The 18514-nt window shown below is 44.7% G+C and overlaps 1 protein-coding gene and 1 pseudogene across 2 annotated transcripts in view; one reads left to right on the top strand and one right to left on the bottom strand.

Annotated features, from left to right (window-relative positions):
* The window catches only part of PARP4 (poly(ADP-ribose) polymerase family member 4), a gene marked incomplete at both ends in the record, with an annotated part of 143334 nt that overhangs the window by 28657 nt on the left and 96163 nt on the right, over positions 1-18514 (bottom strand). The window contains 6 exons of the mRNA XM_084234863.1: positions 6111-6191; positions 6899-7069; positions 8214-8313; positions 12607-12794; positions 13412-13479; positions 15105-15300. Coding sequence (XP_084090989.1) covers positions 6111-6191; positions 6899-7069; positions 8214-8313; positions 12607-12794; positions 13412-13479; positions 15105-15300 — 804 coding nt within the window. The remainder of the gene's footprint in view (positions 1-6110; positions 6192-6898; positions 7070-8213; positions 8314-12606; positions 12795-13411; positions 13480-15104; positions 15301-18514) is intronic.
* Positions 9279-10068, top strand: LOC311172500 (non-selective voltage-gated ion channel VDAC2-like; annotated as a pseudogene). Its single transcript has 2 exons — positions 9279-9289; positions 9421-10068. The product of its transcript is annotated as a non-selective voltage-gated ion channel VDAC2-like (transcript).

The raw sequence follows: 18514 nt of genomic DNA, 5'->3' as shown, positions 1-18514 counted from the left end.
ATGGGATTCACCTGGGCTAAGACTGGGCTTTTAAGGATGGTGTCATGGGGACGCCAGAGAAGAAGCCAAGACAGAAGTAGAAGCCGAGAGAAGAGAAGCAGTAGAAGCAGAAGCAGAACCACAAGAGAGCAGAGCAGCAGAGATCACCAGAGAGCCCAGACAGAGTGAAGACTTGCTGGGGGCTGGAAGGCCTGCCAGCCTCTCGGCCCCCAGAACCCTTGCCTGGTTGTAAAGTCAGGAACAGGGCACAGTGCAGGTTTTTTCATCTCATGCAGACCAGGTAAAGGAGGAGTCAGAGTCCTCAGTGGTTTTTTGCAGGTCTTTTATTGGGGTTCACCAGGCATATGGCAGGCAGCGGTGCTGGCTGGGGGGCTGGGAGGCTGGCAGGCCTCCCAGCCCTCAGCAAGTCTTCACTCTATCTGGGCTCTCTGGCGTTCCTTCTGCTGCTTCTTGGCTTCTCTTTTGGCTTCTGCTGGCGTCCCCGTGACACCGCCCTTAAAAAGCACAATCTTAGCTCAGTTGAATCTCATCTACCTATGCCCACAACCTACTCCAGGTGCCCGCCATCAGGCATGCATTCAGGATAAGGATCCATCATCTATCCTGATGGCGGGAGGGCAGAAAAGCCTAACATTTTCTTCACCCTACACTGGTAAATCCCAATAAAAGCCTGAAAAGCCACCGAAGTCTCCAGGACTCTCCTCTCCTCCTTTACCCAGTGTAGGGTAAGGAAAAAATCAGGCTTTTCTGCCCTTCCGCTATCAGGATAGATGAATGATCCTTGCAGTCCGGAATGCATGCCTGATGGCAGGCACCTGGAATAGGGTGTGGGCATAAGTAGATGGGATTCACCTGGGCTGAAACTGGGCTTTTAAGGTCGGCGTTACGGGGACGCCAGCAGAAGCCAAAAGAGAAGCCGAGAACGAACAGAAGCTGAGAGAGAAGGCCAGAGAGCCCAGATAGAGTGAAGACCTGCTGGGGGCTGGGAGGCCTGCCAGCCTACCAGCCCCCCAGCGCCCCTGCCTGCCGTGTACCTGGTAATCCCAATAAAAGCCTGCAAAAAACCACTGAGGACTCTGACTCCGCCTTTACCTGGTCTGCTGGATCATAGAAAACCTGCACCGTGTCCATCCTGCCTGTACAATTGGCATAAGTCGGCAAGATGATCCATGCAGACGGGTATAGAGCCCTCCAAAGACCTGTAGGGACTAAGGAATAGCAGACTGAGCCTGTGCCCGTGCTGGAGGCGTCATGGCAGCACAGAAGGTGGGTAAGTTCCGGGAGCTATGGGATAAGACCTCGCCCGGAGGAGGAGGAGACGCCAGAGAGGACCAGCCAAAGACCCCCGAGGCAGCAAGAATTGTCGGAAGAGAGAACCACAATTCGGAGCTCGCCAGTGCTGATGCAGGGAGAGGCCAACAGACTTGGACTAATGGACTTGGACTGACAGTCCTGCCAGAAGGAGGTGGACCTTGGCAGGTTATGTTTTTTTGAGAATCTGGGGGTGGCTGGTGGGCCTTGATGGCCAAAAGCAGCCTGTGTATGCCCAGCAGCTAGGCAGAGGAGAAAAGCCAACTGAAGGCAAAAGCTGGTGCTGATGCTAAGTTTGGGAAGCCCTGAGCGGCTGTTAAGCACTAAGTAAGCTGAGGAAGGACAGTGAGTCTCGTAAAATCACCTGTGGGTGATGCCCTGCTCATTGTCGAGTGAGGGTGAGGAGCTGAGGAACCCGTCCTTGGGGGACGGGTGGGGAACGTGGCTTGGGGTGGAGCCCAAGCCGAATGCAGAGTTTGGATCCCCGGCCTGTGTGCTTGTGCAGTGGGTTGGCCTGAGTGCAGGGGTCTGCGAGTCGCATTGGTGGCTTTGAAAGCCGAACGTTGGAGCGACTGCAGACAGAAACCCTGAGGGTTGGCGATTAACCCCAACAGTATAGAATTGCCAATCCCAGAGTGAGTGCCTCCTGGGGGTGGATGCGGTGTGTGGCTTGTAGCCAAGACTACAGCCAGAGAAGGCCAGGAAGCCTGACGGCTCCTGGTGTGTTACAGTAGATGCCGTGAGTGGTTCCCCTCCCTCGTATGAGCAGTGCCTTCGGCAGCAGATGTGGTGGCTCATCTGCTGGTACCAATAATTGTCTTTTTATTTATTTATTTTTTAATAGAGGCATGCTTTATTTATTTGTTTGCTGGTTTGTTTGTTTTGTTTATACAAGCACTGGGTACAGTCAGAAGCGTGGGAGGGTGAGAGAATTCACCAGAGCCAGAGCAGGGAGCAGAGCAGGCAGAAGGACCAAAGTACACTGCTGAGGGGAGCAGCGGGCGGCAGGAGGGGTCTGCGCGCCATGTGGGACCCTCATCCGGTGGCCGGGGAGCAGCCGGGGTTCGAACCGGCGCCACAGAGGCCGCGGGCAGCTTCGCAACCCAGCGCTCAACCGCTGCGTCACCGGGGAGGCCCCAATAATTGTCTTTTGCCACTAGGTTGGGGCCCTGCCTGGACTTATTTGTGTTCTGTTGTATTTTGTTGTTATATTGTAATGTATTTGCTTTTGTGGGCCATGGCTGCATTGTTTATGTTTGCCAAGAAAATTGTATATATGAAGACTATATGGCAGAAAACCCTGAGGGGGTGGAATGTACGATAAGGAAAATGTCAGGCTTTTCCACCCTCCTGCCATCAGGATAGATGATGGATCCTTGCGGTCCTGAATGCATGCCTGATGGCGGGCACCTGGAATAAGGTGTGGGCATAGGTAGATGGGATTCACTTGGGCTGAGACTGGGCTTTTAAGGGCGGCGTCACAGGGACGCCAGCAGAAGCCGAAAGAGAAGCCGAGAACGAACAGAAGCCGGGAGAGAAGACCTGCTGGGGGCTGGGAGGCCTGCCAGCCTACTGGGCCCCCAGCGCCCCCGCCTGCCGTGTTCCTGGTAATCCCAACAAAAGCCTGCAAAAAACCTCTGACGACTCCTTTACCCGGTCTGCTGGATCATAGAAAACCTGCACCATGGGGCCTCCCCGGTGGCGCAGCGGTTGAGCGCTGGGTTGCGAAGCTGCGCGTGGCCTCTGCGGCGCCGGTTCGATCCCCGGCTGCTCCCCGGCCACGGGAGGAGGGTCCCACATGGCGCGCAGACCTCTCCTGCCGCCCGCTGCTCCCCTCAGCAGTGTACTTCGGTCCTTCTGCCTGCTCTGCTCCCCGCTCTGGCTCTGGTGAATTCTCTCACCCTCCCTCCCGCACTTCTGACTGTACCCAGTGCATGTATAAACAAAACAAACAAACAAACCAGCAAACAAATAAATAAAGCATGCCTCTATTAAAAAAAAAAAAAAAAAAAAGAAAACCTGCACCATGTCCATCCTGCCCCTACACCCGGTCTGCTGGATTAGAAAACCTGCACTGTGTCCTTCCTGCCCTTACACTTTCCTAGAAAGACCACTTTGCCAATTCAACTATTTCAAACATGGTAAACTGCCTTCAACTGTAGTAAGAGCCAGCTTCATGCTGGGATGCCCAGAGTGGGGGTGTCCTCTATGAGAGGCAAGAGCACAGGGCTCCGGGTTTCCCTTCTTTTCACTCTAATGAAACAGAACAGATCTTAACTAGCCATGTGTGCTTTCCAATAATTCCAGTTCTGCAGTTTGTTATTGATAGAGCCACAGAGGAAGTACAACTTCAAAAACTAATTTTATTGACAAATACCTCTTTCCAGGTAAAATCATGTTACTTTACTCCATCTATTTAAGCTTTAAACTAATATGGAGATTCCCTTAAGTTATAGATATGTCACTAGCAAGTAAATAGTAAAAATTATTGATTCAGCGCCAAAACTTAAGCCATATTTTATTTAAAATAAAAAGGTGGTGTAGGGTAAGTAAAGTATCAGGCTTTCCTGCCCTCCAGCCATTAGGATTGATGATGGAACCCTGGGGTCCTGAATGCATGCCTGATAGCAGGCACCTGGAGGAGGGTGTGGGCATACATAGGGGGTACACCTGGGCTGAGAGACTGAGCGAGCTTATAAGGGCGGCAGCATGGGGACGCTGGCAGAGAATGGAACAGCAGAACCACGGGAAGAGTGAAAGACCAGAAGGAGAACAGAACCAGCAGAGAAGCAGAAGCCACGACAGATTGCCAGAGAGGCCAGAAAGAGTGAAGATTCGGGCCTCCCTGGTGGCGTAGGCGGTTGAGTGCAGCGCTGTGAAGCTGTCTGCAGCCTCTGCAGTGCCAGTTCGATCCCCACCGGCCGTGCAGATACCCACATGGCGTGGCAGACCTCTCCTGTCTCACCTGCTGCTCCCCTCAGCAGTGTATTTCAGTCAGTCTGCCTGTTACGTTCCCTACTCTGTCTTTGGTGAATCCTCTCACCCTCCCACACATCTGGCCTGTACCCTGGTTCTTGTATAAATAAATCTTAAAAAAAACAGGGCCTCCCCAGTGGCGCAGCGGGTTGAGTGCCATGCTGTGAAGCTGTCCGTAGCCTCTGCGGCACAGGTTTGATTCCCGGATGGCCAGGGAGAAACCCACATGGCGTGGCCGACCTCTCCTGCCTCGCCCGCTGCTTCCCTCAGCAGTGTCTTTGGTCCGTCTGCCTGTTCTGCTCCCCACTCTGTCTATGGTGAATTCTCTCACCCTCCTGCACCTCTGACCTGTGCCCCAGCTCGTGCATAAATAAAATCTTAAAAACAAAACCGTAGAACAATGTTGCTCTTCACAAAAAAAAAAAAAAAAAAAAAAAGTGAAGATTCCCCAGGGGCTGGGAGGACTGCCAGCCTCCTGGCCCCCATGCCTGCCATGTTCCTGTTAAACTCAGTAAAAGCCTGAAAAAGCCACCGAGGGCTCCTAGGACTCTCCTTTAACCCGGTTCCTCAGGTCATAAAGATCCTGCACTGTGCCCTTCCTGCCTCTACAGGTAGCAATGTCTGATAATGGTTTATCTGCTTATACAAATACTCCTATGAATAGTAAGCTACACATACAGCAAGTGAGGGTGGTGGTTGTGATTGGAGGGTTGGAACTTCTTGTCTCACTTTCCTTAGGGGTGAGAGGTGATGGAGTGGGAGGTTACATTCACTTGCTAAAGGTCAGTGATTTAATCAATCATGTCTGGGTAAGAACCCACAGGAACCCAAAGAGGAAGGCAATTGAGTATCTCCCTAAAAATTTTTCACGCATAAAATACTATATTTAATTGCAATTATTCATACCCAACATGCCCAAATGATATACCTAGATGCAAGAACCCCAAAAGAAGAGTGCTACATTATGAAACTGAAAACTGAGAGAAAATCCTCCATATAATATCACTGTAAGGAACATGGGACACTCAGGCTCTTTTTCCCCTCCTGTTGCCAGCCTCTACAGTCGCCACCTGTGGCCTTGCTTTCTACCCAGGTTTCATTACCCACACATGGTATCATGTGATTGCAAAAGGTGCTTGGGAGTGTGAGTGTGGGGAATGCACACACATGATCAGGGACAACAGGATGGAGAAGCCAGTGAGCATGGGCATGTACATATGTAAATATGGACAGGGCCTCCCAGGTGGTGCAGCAGGATGAGCGCAGCACTGTGAAGCAGTCCACAGCTTCTGCAGTGTGGGTTTAATTCCCGGCCAGCCAGGGAGATACCCACATGGCATGGCAGACCTCTCCTGTCTCACCCACTGCTCCCCTCAGCAACGTGTTTCAGTTGTTATGCCTGTTTTGTTCCCCACTCTGTCTCTGGGGAATCCTCTCACCCTCCCGTGCTTCTGGCCTGTACCCCAGTTCTTGGAGAAAAAATAAATAAATATGGACATCTGGGCGAGAAGCTAGGGATAAAGGGGAAATTCAGGGGGCTAGGGAGCTCAGTTGCTGCCTCCCTGCCTGCTAGTCTGCCTGTGTGTCTGGTTCCGATTCAGCATTAAAGGCATGTTAGAGATACCAAAGTTTCCAAAATTCTCTTTTCATCTACCTGAATCAACAATGAACCTGTGTGGTATGGGATGGCTGCATCACAATGGTGTTCTGAAATATCAACACAGAAAAGCCACCACAACAAAGCAAGTACATGAAGCACTATATATGAAAATATTATTATAACCATCCAACAATGATTCCATAGTTTAAGTGTCGATTCTTACAGTTCCTGTTGTCTTCTGAAGCTCAGTTGTCGATACCATTGTAGAAAATTCTTTCTCTTGGACTAATGCACATAAAGTTGCCTGAAATGGGAAAAAAAAAATCCCTATTAACTTTTCTGTTTCACAGCATGTAGATTAGTTTAACAAACTCAGTGATTTCCTCTTTTTAAAATTAAAAGTTTCCACATGTAGAGTAAGTAAAGTATCAGGTTTTTCTGCCCTCCCACCATTAGGATTGATGATGGATCCTTGTGGTCCTGAATGCATGCCTGATGGCGGGTACCTGGAGTAGGGTATGGGCATGCGTAGGTGGGTACACCTGGGCTGAGAGACTGGGCTCATAAAGGAGGTGTGACGGGACACCAGTGGAATGGAAACACCAGAAGAGAGAAGAGAACAAGGCCAGAATGAAAGAGAACCAGCAGAAGAGAGAGAACAAGACCACGAGAGAACGCCAGAGAGCCCAGAAAGAGTGAAGATTCGCTGGGGGCTAGGAGGCCTGCCAGCCGTGTACCTGGTAAAATGGCAATAAAAGCCTGAAAAGCCACCGAGGGCTCCTAGAATTCCTCCTTCACCTGTCTGTGTAGGATCATAAGAGATCCTGCTCTATGCTCATCCTACTACTATACCATAGAACCCCTGACTAATCATCCAGCCACATTCCAAAGATAAAATTTGTCAGCAGATTATGATTTGGAGGGGAGGAGTGAGGGGAACAAAAAAAGGAAAGAAAATAATTAGCAAAATACATTGCTCTTTCCTAGGAAAGCAAATTGTGTCCTCCTTACCTGGGTGCAGTGAGGAATCAGTCCATAGACCAGGAGCCGGTCATTGTGGAACAGGGACCGCACCTGGACCGGGGCCTGCAGGGGCTCGGGGGCATCTGTGCTTAGCTGTTGCCATTTGATGGAGACAGAGTGACAACTTGGAGATCGTAACCTAGTTATTTGGTCTTCTATCTATTTATAAAAAGGGAATGATTTTTTTAAAATGTTATATACAGAAAATAATTACTTAACACTTAAACTGTATATTCTATCCTATCTATCTGTAACTTTTTTTCTTCCTTCTTGCTAGAAGATATTTTTCCAAAAAAGATTTAAAATAGAAAATTTAGTAGCACTACCACAAAATGTAGATTTAGAAAACATCCTAAAATTATTCCACAGTAGCTAATTACTAATTCCTGCTTTGGTATGGAGTAGGTTCTAGTTGTAAAAATTAATCCTACCAAGGATTTGAATAGATACCTCTCCAAACAAGATAAATAGCCAACGTGTACTTGAAAAGAAGCTCAATATCATTAGCAACTAGAGAAATGCAAATCAAAACCCAAAGAAATACAATTTCACTCCCATTAAATGTGAGGTATAATTTACATACAAAAGTGATAAACAACATGTGGCATATACATTAAAAAGGAAGAAATTTCTGATATATGCTACAACATGGATACACCTTGAAAATATTATGTCAGGTGAAATACGACAGGCACAAATGGACAGATACTGTATAATTCCACTGATAAGAGGTATCTAAGGTAGTCGAACTCATAGACACAGAAAGTAGAATGGTGGCTGCTGGGGCTGGAGGGAAGGAAAAGTGGAGGGGAAGGGGATGCTGGGGGGGAAGAGAATATTGGGGGGAGGGTAATATACAGTTGTGAACTGGATACAAATTTCTGTCTGGGATGATAATAAAGTTCTGGAGATGGACAGTGGTGATGGTAGTTCAACGTTGTGAATGTGTTTAATGACATGAAATTGTACACTTAAAAAGGGGTAAAATTTATGTATATTTTGCCACATTAAAAAACTAATCCTGTAAGACACGTGTTATCCTTCACTTTAATCAATATGACGCTTTATAAAGTAGAAATCAAATAACTATAAAAATGACCCAATTGAGTATGTACTGTGTTCTTGCTAGGTGCAAGATAAACGGTACCTAAGGGCTGGAGGGATGCACACTTTTAGTACCTTTTGCCTCTTTCTAGTTTTCTTGCTCATTAATTAAAATCACAGAAATGACTATATTTGTAAGAAGATAATATTTCCACATGTAAACATTAAAGACTAGAAATAAGATATTTGATAAATGTACCTGTTTTTTCCAACTGTGTTTGGATTTTGAGTTAAAATATTCAAATACTCCAGCACCACACTGGGACAATGTCCTTAAGATGTGATGATTTGCTGTAGAACTGATCACATTTCACATATTTAAATTTTCAAGAAATTTTAGAAACATTTCTGAAACAGTGACATGAAGTTAATATTGGCACAACTCAAACTCAATAGAAAAGACATTACATGAAGAAGAATTTATTCTTCCACAGAGTTGTGAAAGAAATAAAACTTATGATAGGTAGTATGAATGTTTGGGGAATTTAAGCTCCCACATATAAGAGGACTTATTTCTATTTTATAATAGAAAAGAGCAGAAATTCTTAGCTTTCTGTTTATCAAAGGAGAGAGTAGATGATTCTGAAAAACTCCAAAAAGGCATAAGAATACTGATAAAGATATCAAGCCACTTTTAGTCAGTCACCCAAATCTGATCCTAAAGGTCAAGAACTGGCAAGTGAGTTAGTTAATAAAATCCACATTTTCAAATTTGATAAACATTTAGATAGCAAAAGTTACAAAGAAGTAATTTTCACTCCAGTAAATGTTATCTCTGATATTTAACTGACAATGTCCTATTAAATTTCTTTGGCCTCCCTGGTGGCTCAGGGTTAAGACAGCACTATCAAGCTATGGCCAGCCACTGTAGCACGAGTTCTATGGCCGGCTGGCCAGGAAGTTGACCCATATGGCGCAGCAGACCTTTCCTGCCTCGCCTGCTGCTCCCCTCAGCAGTGCATTTCAGCAGCTCTGCCTGTTCTGCTCCCCACTCTCTCTGGTGAGTCTTCCGACCCCTCCCCCGTCCACAGTACTGGCCTACACCCCAGCTCTTGTATGCATAAATAAATAAATCTTTAAAAAAATAAATTTCTCTCAAAAATTCTACAGTTGTTAAGAATGCCTTTCTTAGAGTTTCTTCCTTAAAAATGAAAGAAATCACTCCTTCACTTTGTCCTCCACCTGAGGCAGCTGCAACCTGAAGTCTAGTGAGCTGAGCAACATCAGCTTCAAGCAGGGTGGGGTGGGAGGTTAGATGGGAGGGATGGAGTGGAGGTTGGGGGCAGTTTCTGGGGCAGAGGGGACAGGTTACTGGGGGTGGGGTGGGGCAGGTGGCTGCCCTCAGAAGACCATCAAATCATCTCCCCCAGATGCCTGGCAACATAACAGACAGGGCTTGTGGCCAGTGTGTATCCTCCATCACATGCTGACCTTGGCAAAGCTGCCAGAGAGATTTTCAACAAAGGATTTGGTTCAGGGTTGGTAAATGGGATGTGAAAACCAAGTGATGCAGTGGGATGGAACTCTCAACATGTAGTTCATAAGTTACTGGGACCTTGGAGACCAAATATAAATGGTGAGTCTGTTCAAAAATCAAATGCGGTAACACTTGGAACAGAATTTTCAACTGAAGACCAGAATTGTCAAGGTTTGAAACCAACATTGTCACCAAACACAGGGAAGAAAAAACAGTAAAATCAAGTCTTCTTATAAAAGGGAGTCTATAAATTTTGGTAGTGATGCTTTTACTGAACCAGCAATCCATGGCTCAGATGGCTTTGGCATGAGGGCTGGTTTGCTGGTACCAGCTGACCTTTGATAGTACTCACTCAAAGCTGACAAAGACTAACTTTGCAGTGGGCTATAGGACTGGGGACTTCCAACTACATACTAATGTCAATGATGGGACAGAATTTGGAGCAGCAAGTTATTAGAAAGTATGTGAAGATCTTGACATTTCAGTAAACCTTGCTTGGACCTCAAGTACCAACTGCACTTGCTTTGGTATTGCAGCTAAATATCAGTTGGATCCCACTTCCATTTCATTTCTGTGATTTTAAATTAGAGTTCACAGCTCTAATTTAATTGGCATGGACTACACTTAGACTCTGAGGCCTGGTGTGACTTACACTGTCTGCTCTGGTAGATAGGAAGAGCATGAATGTTGGAGCTCACAAACCTGCCCTGGAGTTAGTTATCTACCTAGATACCAGCACCAAAGTTGTGTATATCACCCACACATTATTTAAATGTATTTAAGTATTAAAAACACTAGATACCAATAATGAAATAGACCTTTATGAAAATTATGCAATTGTGTGACTGCTTTTATGTTCCTTTTAACACTGAATATTGCCATTGAATGAGATAGAGCTTTGAATATTTTTAGATGAGGTTAATTTTTTTTTGTTAAATTCAAGCATCATTAGAATTACTTTAGGTATCCCCCAAAATTATAAATTATGAACAAAACAAGGGTATATAATTTAAAAAAGAATGAATTAAGTTTTCAAAAAATAAATTTATTTCTGAAATGCTTTTGGTTTGTTAGATTGGATTCATCTTGAATTCTCAAAATTAACTGCCAATGATTACAATACTGATTAGAAAATCCTGAAGGCAGAGTTGATTTGTATGTTAGAGATCTCATTGGTCAGTGAGACCATGTGGATCTCAGGGGACAACCTCTAAGGCAGGATGAACAGTCTCTATTGGAGAATTCATGACATCTTGCTAGAGTTCATAAATACAAATGACTACGTGTAAAATGGGGCAGGAACATTTAGAAAGATCTTAAAACCTTGACAGAATATTTGTAACAACTTCACCTGCCTCTGGCTGAGTCAATAGTCACCTCCCACCAAACCCTGTCACTTCCTTCACAGGAACCCCTTAATTTCCTCCCTGGACTTGGGCAAGCCCAGCCCTACCCAATATTGCTGTACATCTGTCTCCCCAGCAACACTGTCCCATGAGAGGCCCTCAGCAAAGAAGGATCAACAGGGGCCTATCCTATGCAGAGATGTGAACCCTAATCTGGCACAGCAGGCCCAGCACATGATAGAGGCATGGGAGAGAGGGAATGTCCCCAAGACAGGCTGAGGGTAGGTTACCCCATGGCATGTTCAAGTTAACCAGGTAAAGTCTTCTTAGGGATAATTCCTGAGGGATCCTATCATGGATTGGATAAACTCCTGGTTGGTCTGTGATGCCCAGATAAGCCTCACATTACAGAAAACATAGGACCTGTGACTGAAGACAAAGGGGAAAGAGAAAAGAATCCTCTGGGCAAGCAGGGTCCTCAAGGCCCTCTCCCCAGTCCAGCTCCTGGGACTAATAACCAAGGCCTGAGGAGGTTCATCAGCTGGCCTATGAACATAGCCTCTACTCAGCTTATGAATATGTTGATGGCAGGCTCCTGCCTTGCCTCAAACAGGGATGTCATTCGCTGGGATAATGACTGTGTGGGGGATTGCACAGAGAGTCTCGAGGACAGGGATGCTTTATTCAAAGACCAACCTGGCCCTTTCTGTTAAGTGTTTTCTTCATATTTTCACCTCAGTTCAATCCAAAAAAGTTAACTAAAATTGGAGAAGGGGCTAATTCCAACAATCATAGCATCTCAGTCTTCCTAAAGAAGGATTCTACATAGATCACAGAGATTGAAATGCAAATGCTCCCAGCATCCAGAAAGGTTATGAAGGAGCAAAGCAACCTGGGTAGAGATGCCTTAAAGTGGCAAGAACTCCTTAGTCCCTATCAAAATACATATTGTATATGTGTGTAGCACTGCCAGAACTTCAGGCTCCTCAGGATAAGTTGGAAACCTGTATTTTTTTTTTTTTAAAGATTTACTTATTTATGCATATAAGAACTGTGGTACAGGTCAGAGATGGGGGTGGTGAGAGGATTCACTAGACACAGAATGAGGAAGAGAACAGGCAGACTGAAATACATTGCTGAGGGAAGCAGTGGGTGAGACAGAAGTTTGCTGCATCATGTGGGTAGCTCCCTGGCCAGCAGATGGATCGAATTCATGCTGCAGAGGCTGCAGATAGCTTCACAGTGCTGTGCTTAACCCCTTGCGCCACCAGGGGGCCCAGAAACCTGTATTTTTATGCACAATAATAATATCTAATACTGATTTGGTGCTTTCCTTGTGCCAGTTGTATTCTAAATGTTTTCTGCATATGAACTCATTTAATTCTCACAGAAAACCTACAAGGTTGGTATTTTCATTATCATCTTCATTTTACTGAAAAAAGGTTACACAACTTGTTTGAGGTCATAAGTGGTCAACTCAGGTTCTGAGACCCATGTGGTTTGGTCCAGAGCCCAGAACTTTGCATTTCTGCTCTAAATAGCTTTGATGGCGGGGAGGGGCTGGGAGAGGAAGCACTAGGGTCAAAATAAGGGGGGGTGCAATTGTATGGGGAATATAACCAAAATGAAAATGCATACATTGTGCAAAAATGAAAAATGATGTATGAATTATATAAAATAAAATATTAAAAAAAATAGCTTTGAAATACTAATATTGTATTGAAGCTTCCATGTTTCCTGAGCAGGGTCTTCACTGGTGGCACACTTACCCAGTGCCACAGCAGAACAGCCTGGTGTGGTGCACGTTTCTCCTCACGAGCTGCAGGCTCAGGCCCATGTTCTGCAGGTGCCCATCGGATATAAGGAGGATGTTTCGAAACCCTTGAGAGGGGTACAGTAAGTTCAAATATCGGAGTGTTTTCCAGAAGTCTGTATTCCCCATGGTAGGTGTAGCTGACTGGAGGAAAAAAGAAAAAAATTATTTACTACAATCCTTTCCAGGTATATTCACCAGTAACTGTAATTGCTTACCAAAGCAACTCCTTTATGAGGGTTTAGAGAGAGCAGCATGAAAAGATATTTTTTCCTAATTATAACTTTGTGGAGCAACTATATCCTTTTAGTTTATTTCACATCATATGGTAACTTAACATTATCAGTAGGCACTTCTTTGCTTTTCTATGTTTTGCTTTTGCTTTTTAGTGGTTTTCAAAAGAACATCAAAATGTTCCTGGGTTTGCCATCCTGTGGTGGACTGAGGTGGAAAATAGTCCTCTCATCTTGCTCCATTTTAGCAAAAAAGAAAAGAGAAGGAGCAGAAGAAAACATTTCCAAATTATTAATGCTGGTTGTTTATGGTGGTAGTATGGTGGTGATTCTTTCTGCTCTTTTTAATTTCCAATTTTCTTTAATGAGTTTCAATTGCTACTATTAAAGAAATAAAAAGCTAGCCCACCAACATTCAAAAATGGAATGACTAGGGGGTCTGATGCTGATTTTGGGGAAGTCCTAGGAAGCACCACTAAAACTTGATAGGTAAAGACTTAGGAGACAAAGGAAAGTTCTCTTACTCACCATAATGAACTCAGCTGGTATATTATTGCTTGTGATGTACTTAGGATATGAAAATAACTCCTTGTAACCTGTGTAATAAGATTGGCATGAAGTGTTGTTATAAACTATTCACTTTATTGGCCACTAACAAAGTTTGATAATTTTGACATAAAAAATTCATCACAGTATTGCTTTATGTAGTACTTCTGAGTGCATTCAAAGTAAGCAATTTACTGTGCAAAATGTTCTGTGTCAGATGATGGTGTAGACTGTTGTTCTGTAGTAGGTGCCTCACGCAAAATAAGATGTGAACATCACAATAATACAACAGCCTAGTCGCAGGAAGAGTACATTCTCCTTCAAGTCCTTTGCACTCATGCTTATTGGACCTCTGCTCCCAGCAGCAGATCCTAGCTTCTAAGAGGCTGGGCCTCCTGCTGAATGGCAGAGAATCAACAGGACGTGATAGTCAACTCAATCCACTCTGGTCCTTGTCTCATTTCTTCCTTCTAGAGTCTCAGCTGTCCCTGGGCCTCCTCCTGGAGGATGGCATTATCTTTCTTCTAAAGGGGCTACTCTGATGCACCTGAGACCATTTCTTTCTTTTTTTTTTTAAAGATTTATTCATTTATTTATACAAGCACTGGGTACAGTCAGAAGCACGGGAGGGTGAAAGAACTCACCAGAGCCAGAACAGAGAGCGGAGCAGGCAGACTGACTAAGTACACTGCTGAGGGCAGCAGCAGGCATGGCAGGAGAGGTCTGTGCACCATCTGGGACCCTCACCCAGTGGCCAGGGATCGAACCGGCGCTGCAGAGGCTGCAGGCAGCTTTGCAACCCAGCGCTCAACCACTGTGCCACTGGGGAGGTCCACCTGAAACCCATTCTTACAGGTATTCTACAACCATTCTGATTTCAAATGTTTTGTCCTTCTATTTGGAACTCTCACACTCATCAGACCAAGGGTTTGGTTCCGTTGATAATAAAAACATAGTATTTATATCACACATACTATGTAACAGACACAATTTTAAGTCCTTTACATAAATTACTGCAATCCTTACAGCAACGCTGTAAGAAAACTGAAGGATGAAAAGTTCTAGTAACTCGCTGTAGGATAAGTGATTATCAGGCTTTTCTGCCTTCTCGCCATTAGTATTAATGACGGATCCCTGTGGTCCTGAATGCATGCCTGATGGCGGGCACCTGGAGTGAGGTGTGTGCCTACGTAGGTGGGTATACCTGGGCTGAGAATGAGCTTATAAGGGTGGTGTCCCAAGGAACAGAATGAGCAGAAGGACAATGAGAAGAAAGAGAAGCAGAAGAGAAAGAACAAGACCATGAGAGAACACCAGAGAGCCCAGAAAGAGTGAAGATTCGCTGGGGGCTAGGAGGACTGCCAGCCTCCTGACCCCCCGGAGCCCCTGCCTGCCTTGTACCTGGTAAAATGGCAATAAAAGCCTGAAAAGCCACCGAGGACTCCAGGTCCTCCCTTTACTTGTCTGCTAAGATCATAGAGATCCTGCTGCTCTGTGTCCTTTCTGCCCTATATTGCCCAAGGTAACACCTAGAATTAGGATTTGTTCCAAGATCTATCTCCAGAGCTCTTGTTCTTAAACTCCATGCTATGACCTCTCACTCCACAGATGAGGTCAAGGGTACTGGTGGCCAGCAGTTCTACTCATGAGTGTATTAAGAAGGAAGCATGCTCACCTGTGCCAAACTTGACAATGTTTATCTTCTCTTTCTTACCCACCAATGACAGTGCATGTAAGGCAATTCTCTTAGCTTGCAAGAACGTCACACCCTCCATTGAATTGGAGCAATCAAGACAAATAATCACTTCATTCTGCTCTACCACATCAGGGAGCATGACATCAAGATCTGGTTGAAAGACAAGCATGCAGGCCTGAAAAAGGAAAAAAGGTGCTGGATTTGTGTCCTCATAACTTAAGCTGGTCTAGTTTTTTTTTTTTTTTTGTACTATTTTATATGCTAAGAGATTGCAAATTTCTATCCCCAAATCTATCACACAATCTTTCCAAACACTGGACACATAATTAGGATAGAGTAACAGAATGAAGAGTAGCCCACTAAAAACTGATGAAAACCTCCTGGGTTCAGGCATACAGTTCTCACTAGATCTCAGAATGACTGGCCAAATAAATCTTATAAGCCTCAAAAATGGGAGAGACATAAACACACCAATGAACATATGCGTGTACTTCATTTAAAGCATACCCAATATACAGAAATCCAAGTTTACAGAAAAGGTGAATTTAAACGAGCTTATTCCTGATACTAAAAGGGTCCATCAGTGTACTATATAATCAATCTCACTTATATGTAGTATCTCAGAAAAGCTGAGCCCACAGAGAGAGAATTATAGTTGCCAGGAATGGGGGGTAAGGGTGTAGAATAAAGATATGTTGGTCATGCCTCCCTGGTGGCGCAGGCGGTTGAGCGCAGTACTGTGAAGCTGTCTGCAGCCTCTGCAGTGCGGGTTTGATCCCAGCCAGCTGTAGGAGATACCTACATGGCGTGGCAGACCTCCCTGTCTTGCCCACTGCTCCCCCCAACAGTGTATTTCTGTCAGTCTGCCTGCTCTGTTCCCTGCTCTGTCTCTTGTGAATCCTCTCACCCTTTTGCACATCTGGCCTGTACCCCAGTTCTTGAATGTATAAAAAAAAATCTTAAAAAAAAAAGAGATGTGGGCCTCCCCGGTGGCGCAGCGGTTGAGCGCTGGGTTGCGAAGCTGCCCGCAGCCTCTGCAGCGCCAGTTCGATCCCCGGCTGCTCCCCGGCCACCGGAGGAGGGTCCCACATGGTGCGCAGACCTCTCCTGCCGCCCGCTGCTCCCCTCAGCAGTGTACTTCGGTCCTTCTGCCTGCTCTGCTCCCCGCTCTGGCTCTGGTGAATTCTCTCACCCTCCCACGCTTCTGACTGTACCCAGTGCATGTATAAACCAACCAACCAACCAAATAAATAAATAAATAAAGCATGCCTCTATTAAAAAAAAAAAAAAAAAAAGAGATGTAAAAAGGTTATATGCTTTGACAATGTTCTTCTAAATACTATGTTCTTGGGCCTCCCCGGCGGCGCAGTGGTTGAGCGCTGGGTTGCGAAGCTGCCCGCGGCCTCTGTGGCACCGGTTTGATCCCCGGCTGCTCCCCGGCCACCAAAGGAGGGTCCCACATGGCGCGCAGACCTCTCCTGCCGCCCGCTTCTCCCCTCAGCAGTGTACTTCGGTCCTTCTGCCTGCTCTGCTCCCTGCTCTGGCTCTGGTGAATTCTCTCACCCTCCAGCGCTTCTGACTGTACCCAGTGCATGTATAAACAAAACAAACAAACAAATAAATAAATCAATAAAACATGCCTCTATTAAAAATAAATAAATAAATAAATAAATAAATACTATGTTCTTCCAAATACTGTGCTCAGTGGTAGCACTTGAAAGTTGACTTCTTTTATATAAAACTAAGAGTTCAGTCATCCTTCTAAGGTATAAAGTGAGATATACACATAGCTAGGATTTCAGAATTTGGCATAAATGTGTAATTTTTTATTGGAAAGGATCTACTTGTAAAATTAAAACTGTTTAGTTAGGTAAAATAATTCTATAAACAGAAAGAATAGATGGATTTAACAATGAAATGGTATACAGGATTTTTTAAAAAAGCAGAATATCATAACTGGAATTTCCAATGTATAGGCCATAAACCACTGAAAGATCCAGAATAAATACAGAATTAAAAAGTCTGAAAATTTTTATGGTATCAACATTGTCTGCTGAATGAATACTATGCCTTTTTCTCACATATATGCAACAACACTACTTTAAAAGGAATACAGATGCTATTGTGATAACTCAACTATATATTCTCATCTTTTTTTTTTTTTATTTGTTTGTTTGTTTATACATGCACTGGGTACAGTCAGAAGTGCGGGAGGGTGAGAGAATTCACCAGAGCCAGAGTGGGGAGCAGAGCAGGCAGAAGGACCGAAGCGGGCGGCAGGAGAGGTCTGCGCACCATGTGGGACCCTCCTCCGGTGGCCGGGGAGCAGCCGGGGATCGAACCGGCGCCACAGAGGCCGCGGGCTGCTTCACAACCCAGCGCTCAACCGCTGCGCCACCAGGGAGGCCCTATATTCTCATCTTTTATCAACAAATAATTAAAGTATAACTATCATGTTTCAATTTAAATTCCCAGTTTTATTGATATGCAATTTATATGTAATACTTGATATACATATGTATCAAATATATGTAATATTTGATACACATATATATGAACAGATTTCCAGAATAAGGTTAAGGAGCACATTTATTACCTTACAAACTATTATTTTTCTGTAGTGAGAACATGTAAGATCTACTCTTTGGTAATCTTCAAGTACATAATATTGTTAACTACAGTCATTTTAGAAGTGGAGGTTACACCCTTTGACTAACATCTCTCTGCTATACACACTTAGCCCACATTCCTGGCAACCATTATTCTCTCTCTGTTTTTGTGAGCTCAACTTTTCTGAGATACTACATATAAGTGAAATTATATAGTACTTATCTTTCTTGGTTCAACTTAACTAACTTAGCACAATACTTAGTTGTTGCAAATGGCAGGATTTCCTTCTTGTTTTGCAGCTAAATAATATGTCACTGTGTGTGTATGTGTCATATTTGCGTTATCTCTTCATCCGTCAATAGACACTTAGGTTGTTTTCATGCCCTGATTATTATGAATATCCGGGGTGTGGATATCTAAGACAGTGATTTCATGTTCTGTGGAGATATATATAAATATATAAATATATATATATACATATATATCTGAAGATATATATCTGGAGATACATACACACACATACATATACCCAGCAGTGGGACTACTGGATCATATGGTAGTTTTACTTATAGTCTCACCAACAGTATACAAGTTACCAGGTGTACAGATATGTCTGGCTCCCACTTGGTCCTGGAAAAGTTCCTGCCGGGTCGCTGGATAGGTCTGTTGGTTTGTGGGTGGGCAGGATTGGCCCTTGACTGTGGTTGAGTGGAGATGGAACTGAGCCCAAGGCTGCTTCAGGGTCTATAGCCAAGATTCAGGTCTGCAGATATGGCTCT

Source organism: Talpa europaea, assembly GCF_964194135.1.
Source record: "Talpa europaea genome assembly, chromosome: 6".
Lineage (NCBI taxonomy): Eukaryota > Metazoa > Chordata > Mammalia > Eulipotyphla > Talpidae > Talpa > Talpa europaea.
The sequence above is the reverse complement of the archived record's forward strand: the minus strand, read 5'-3'. Positions and strand labels throughout refer to the sequence as shown.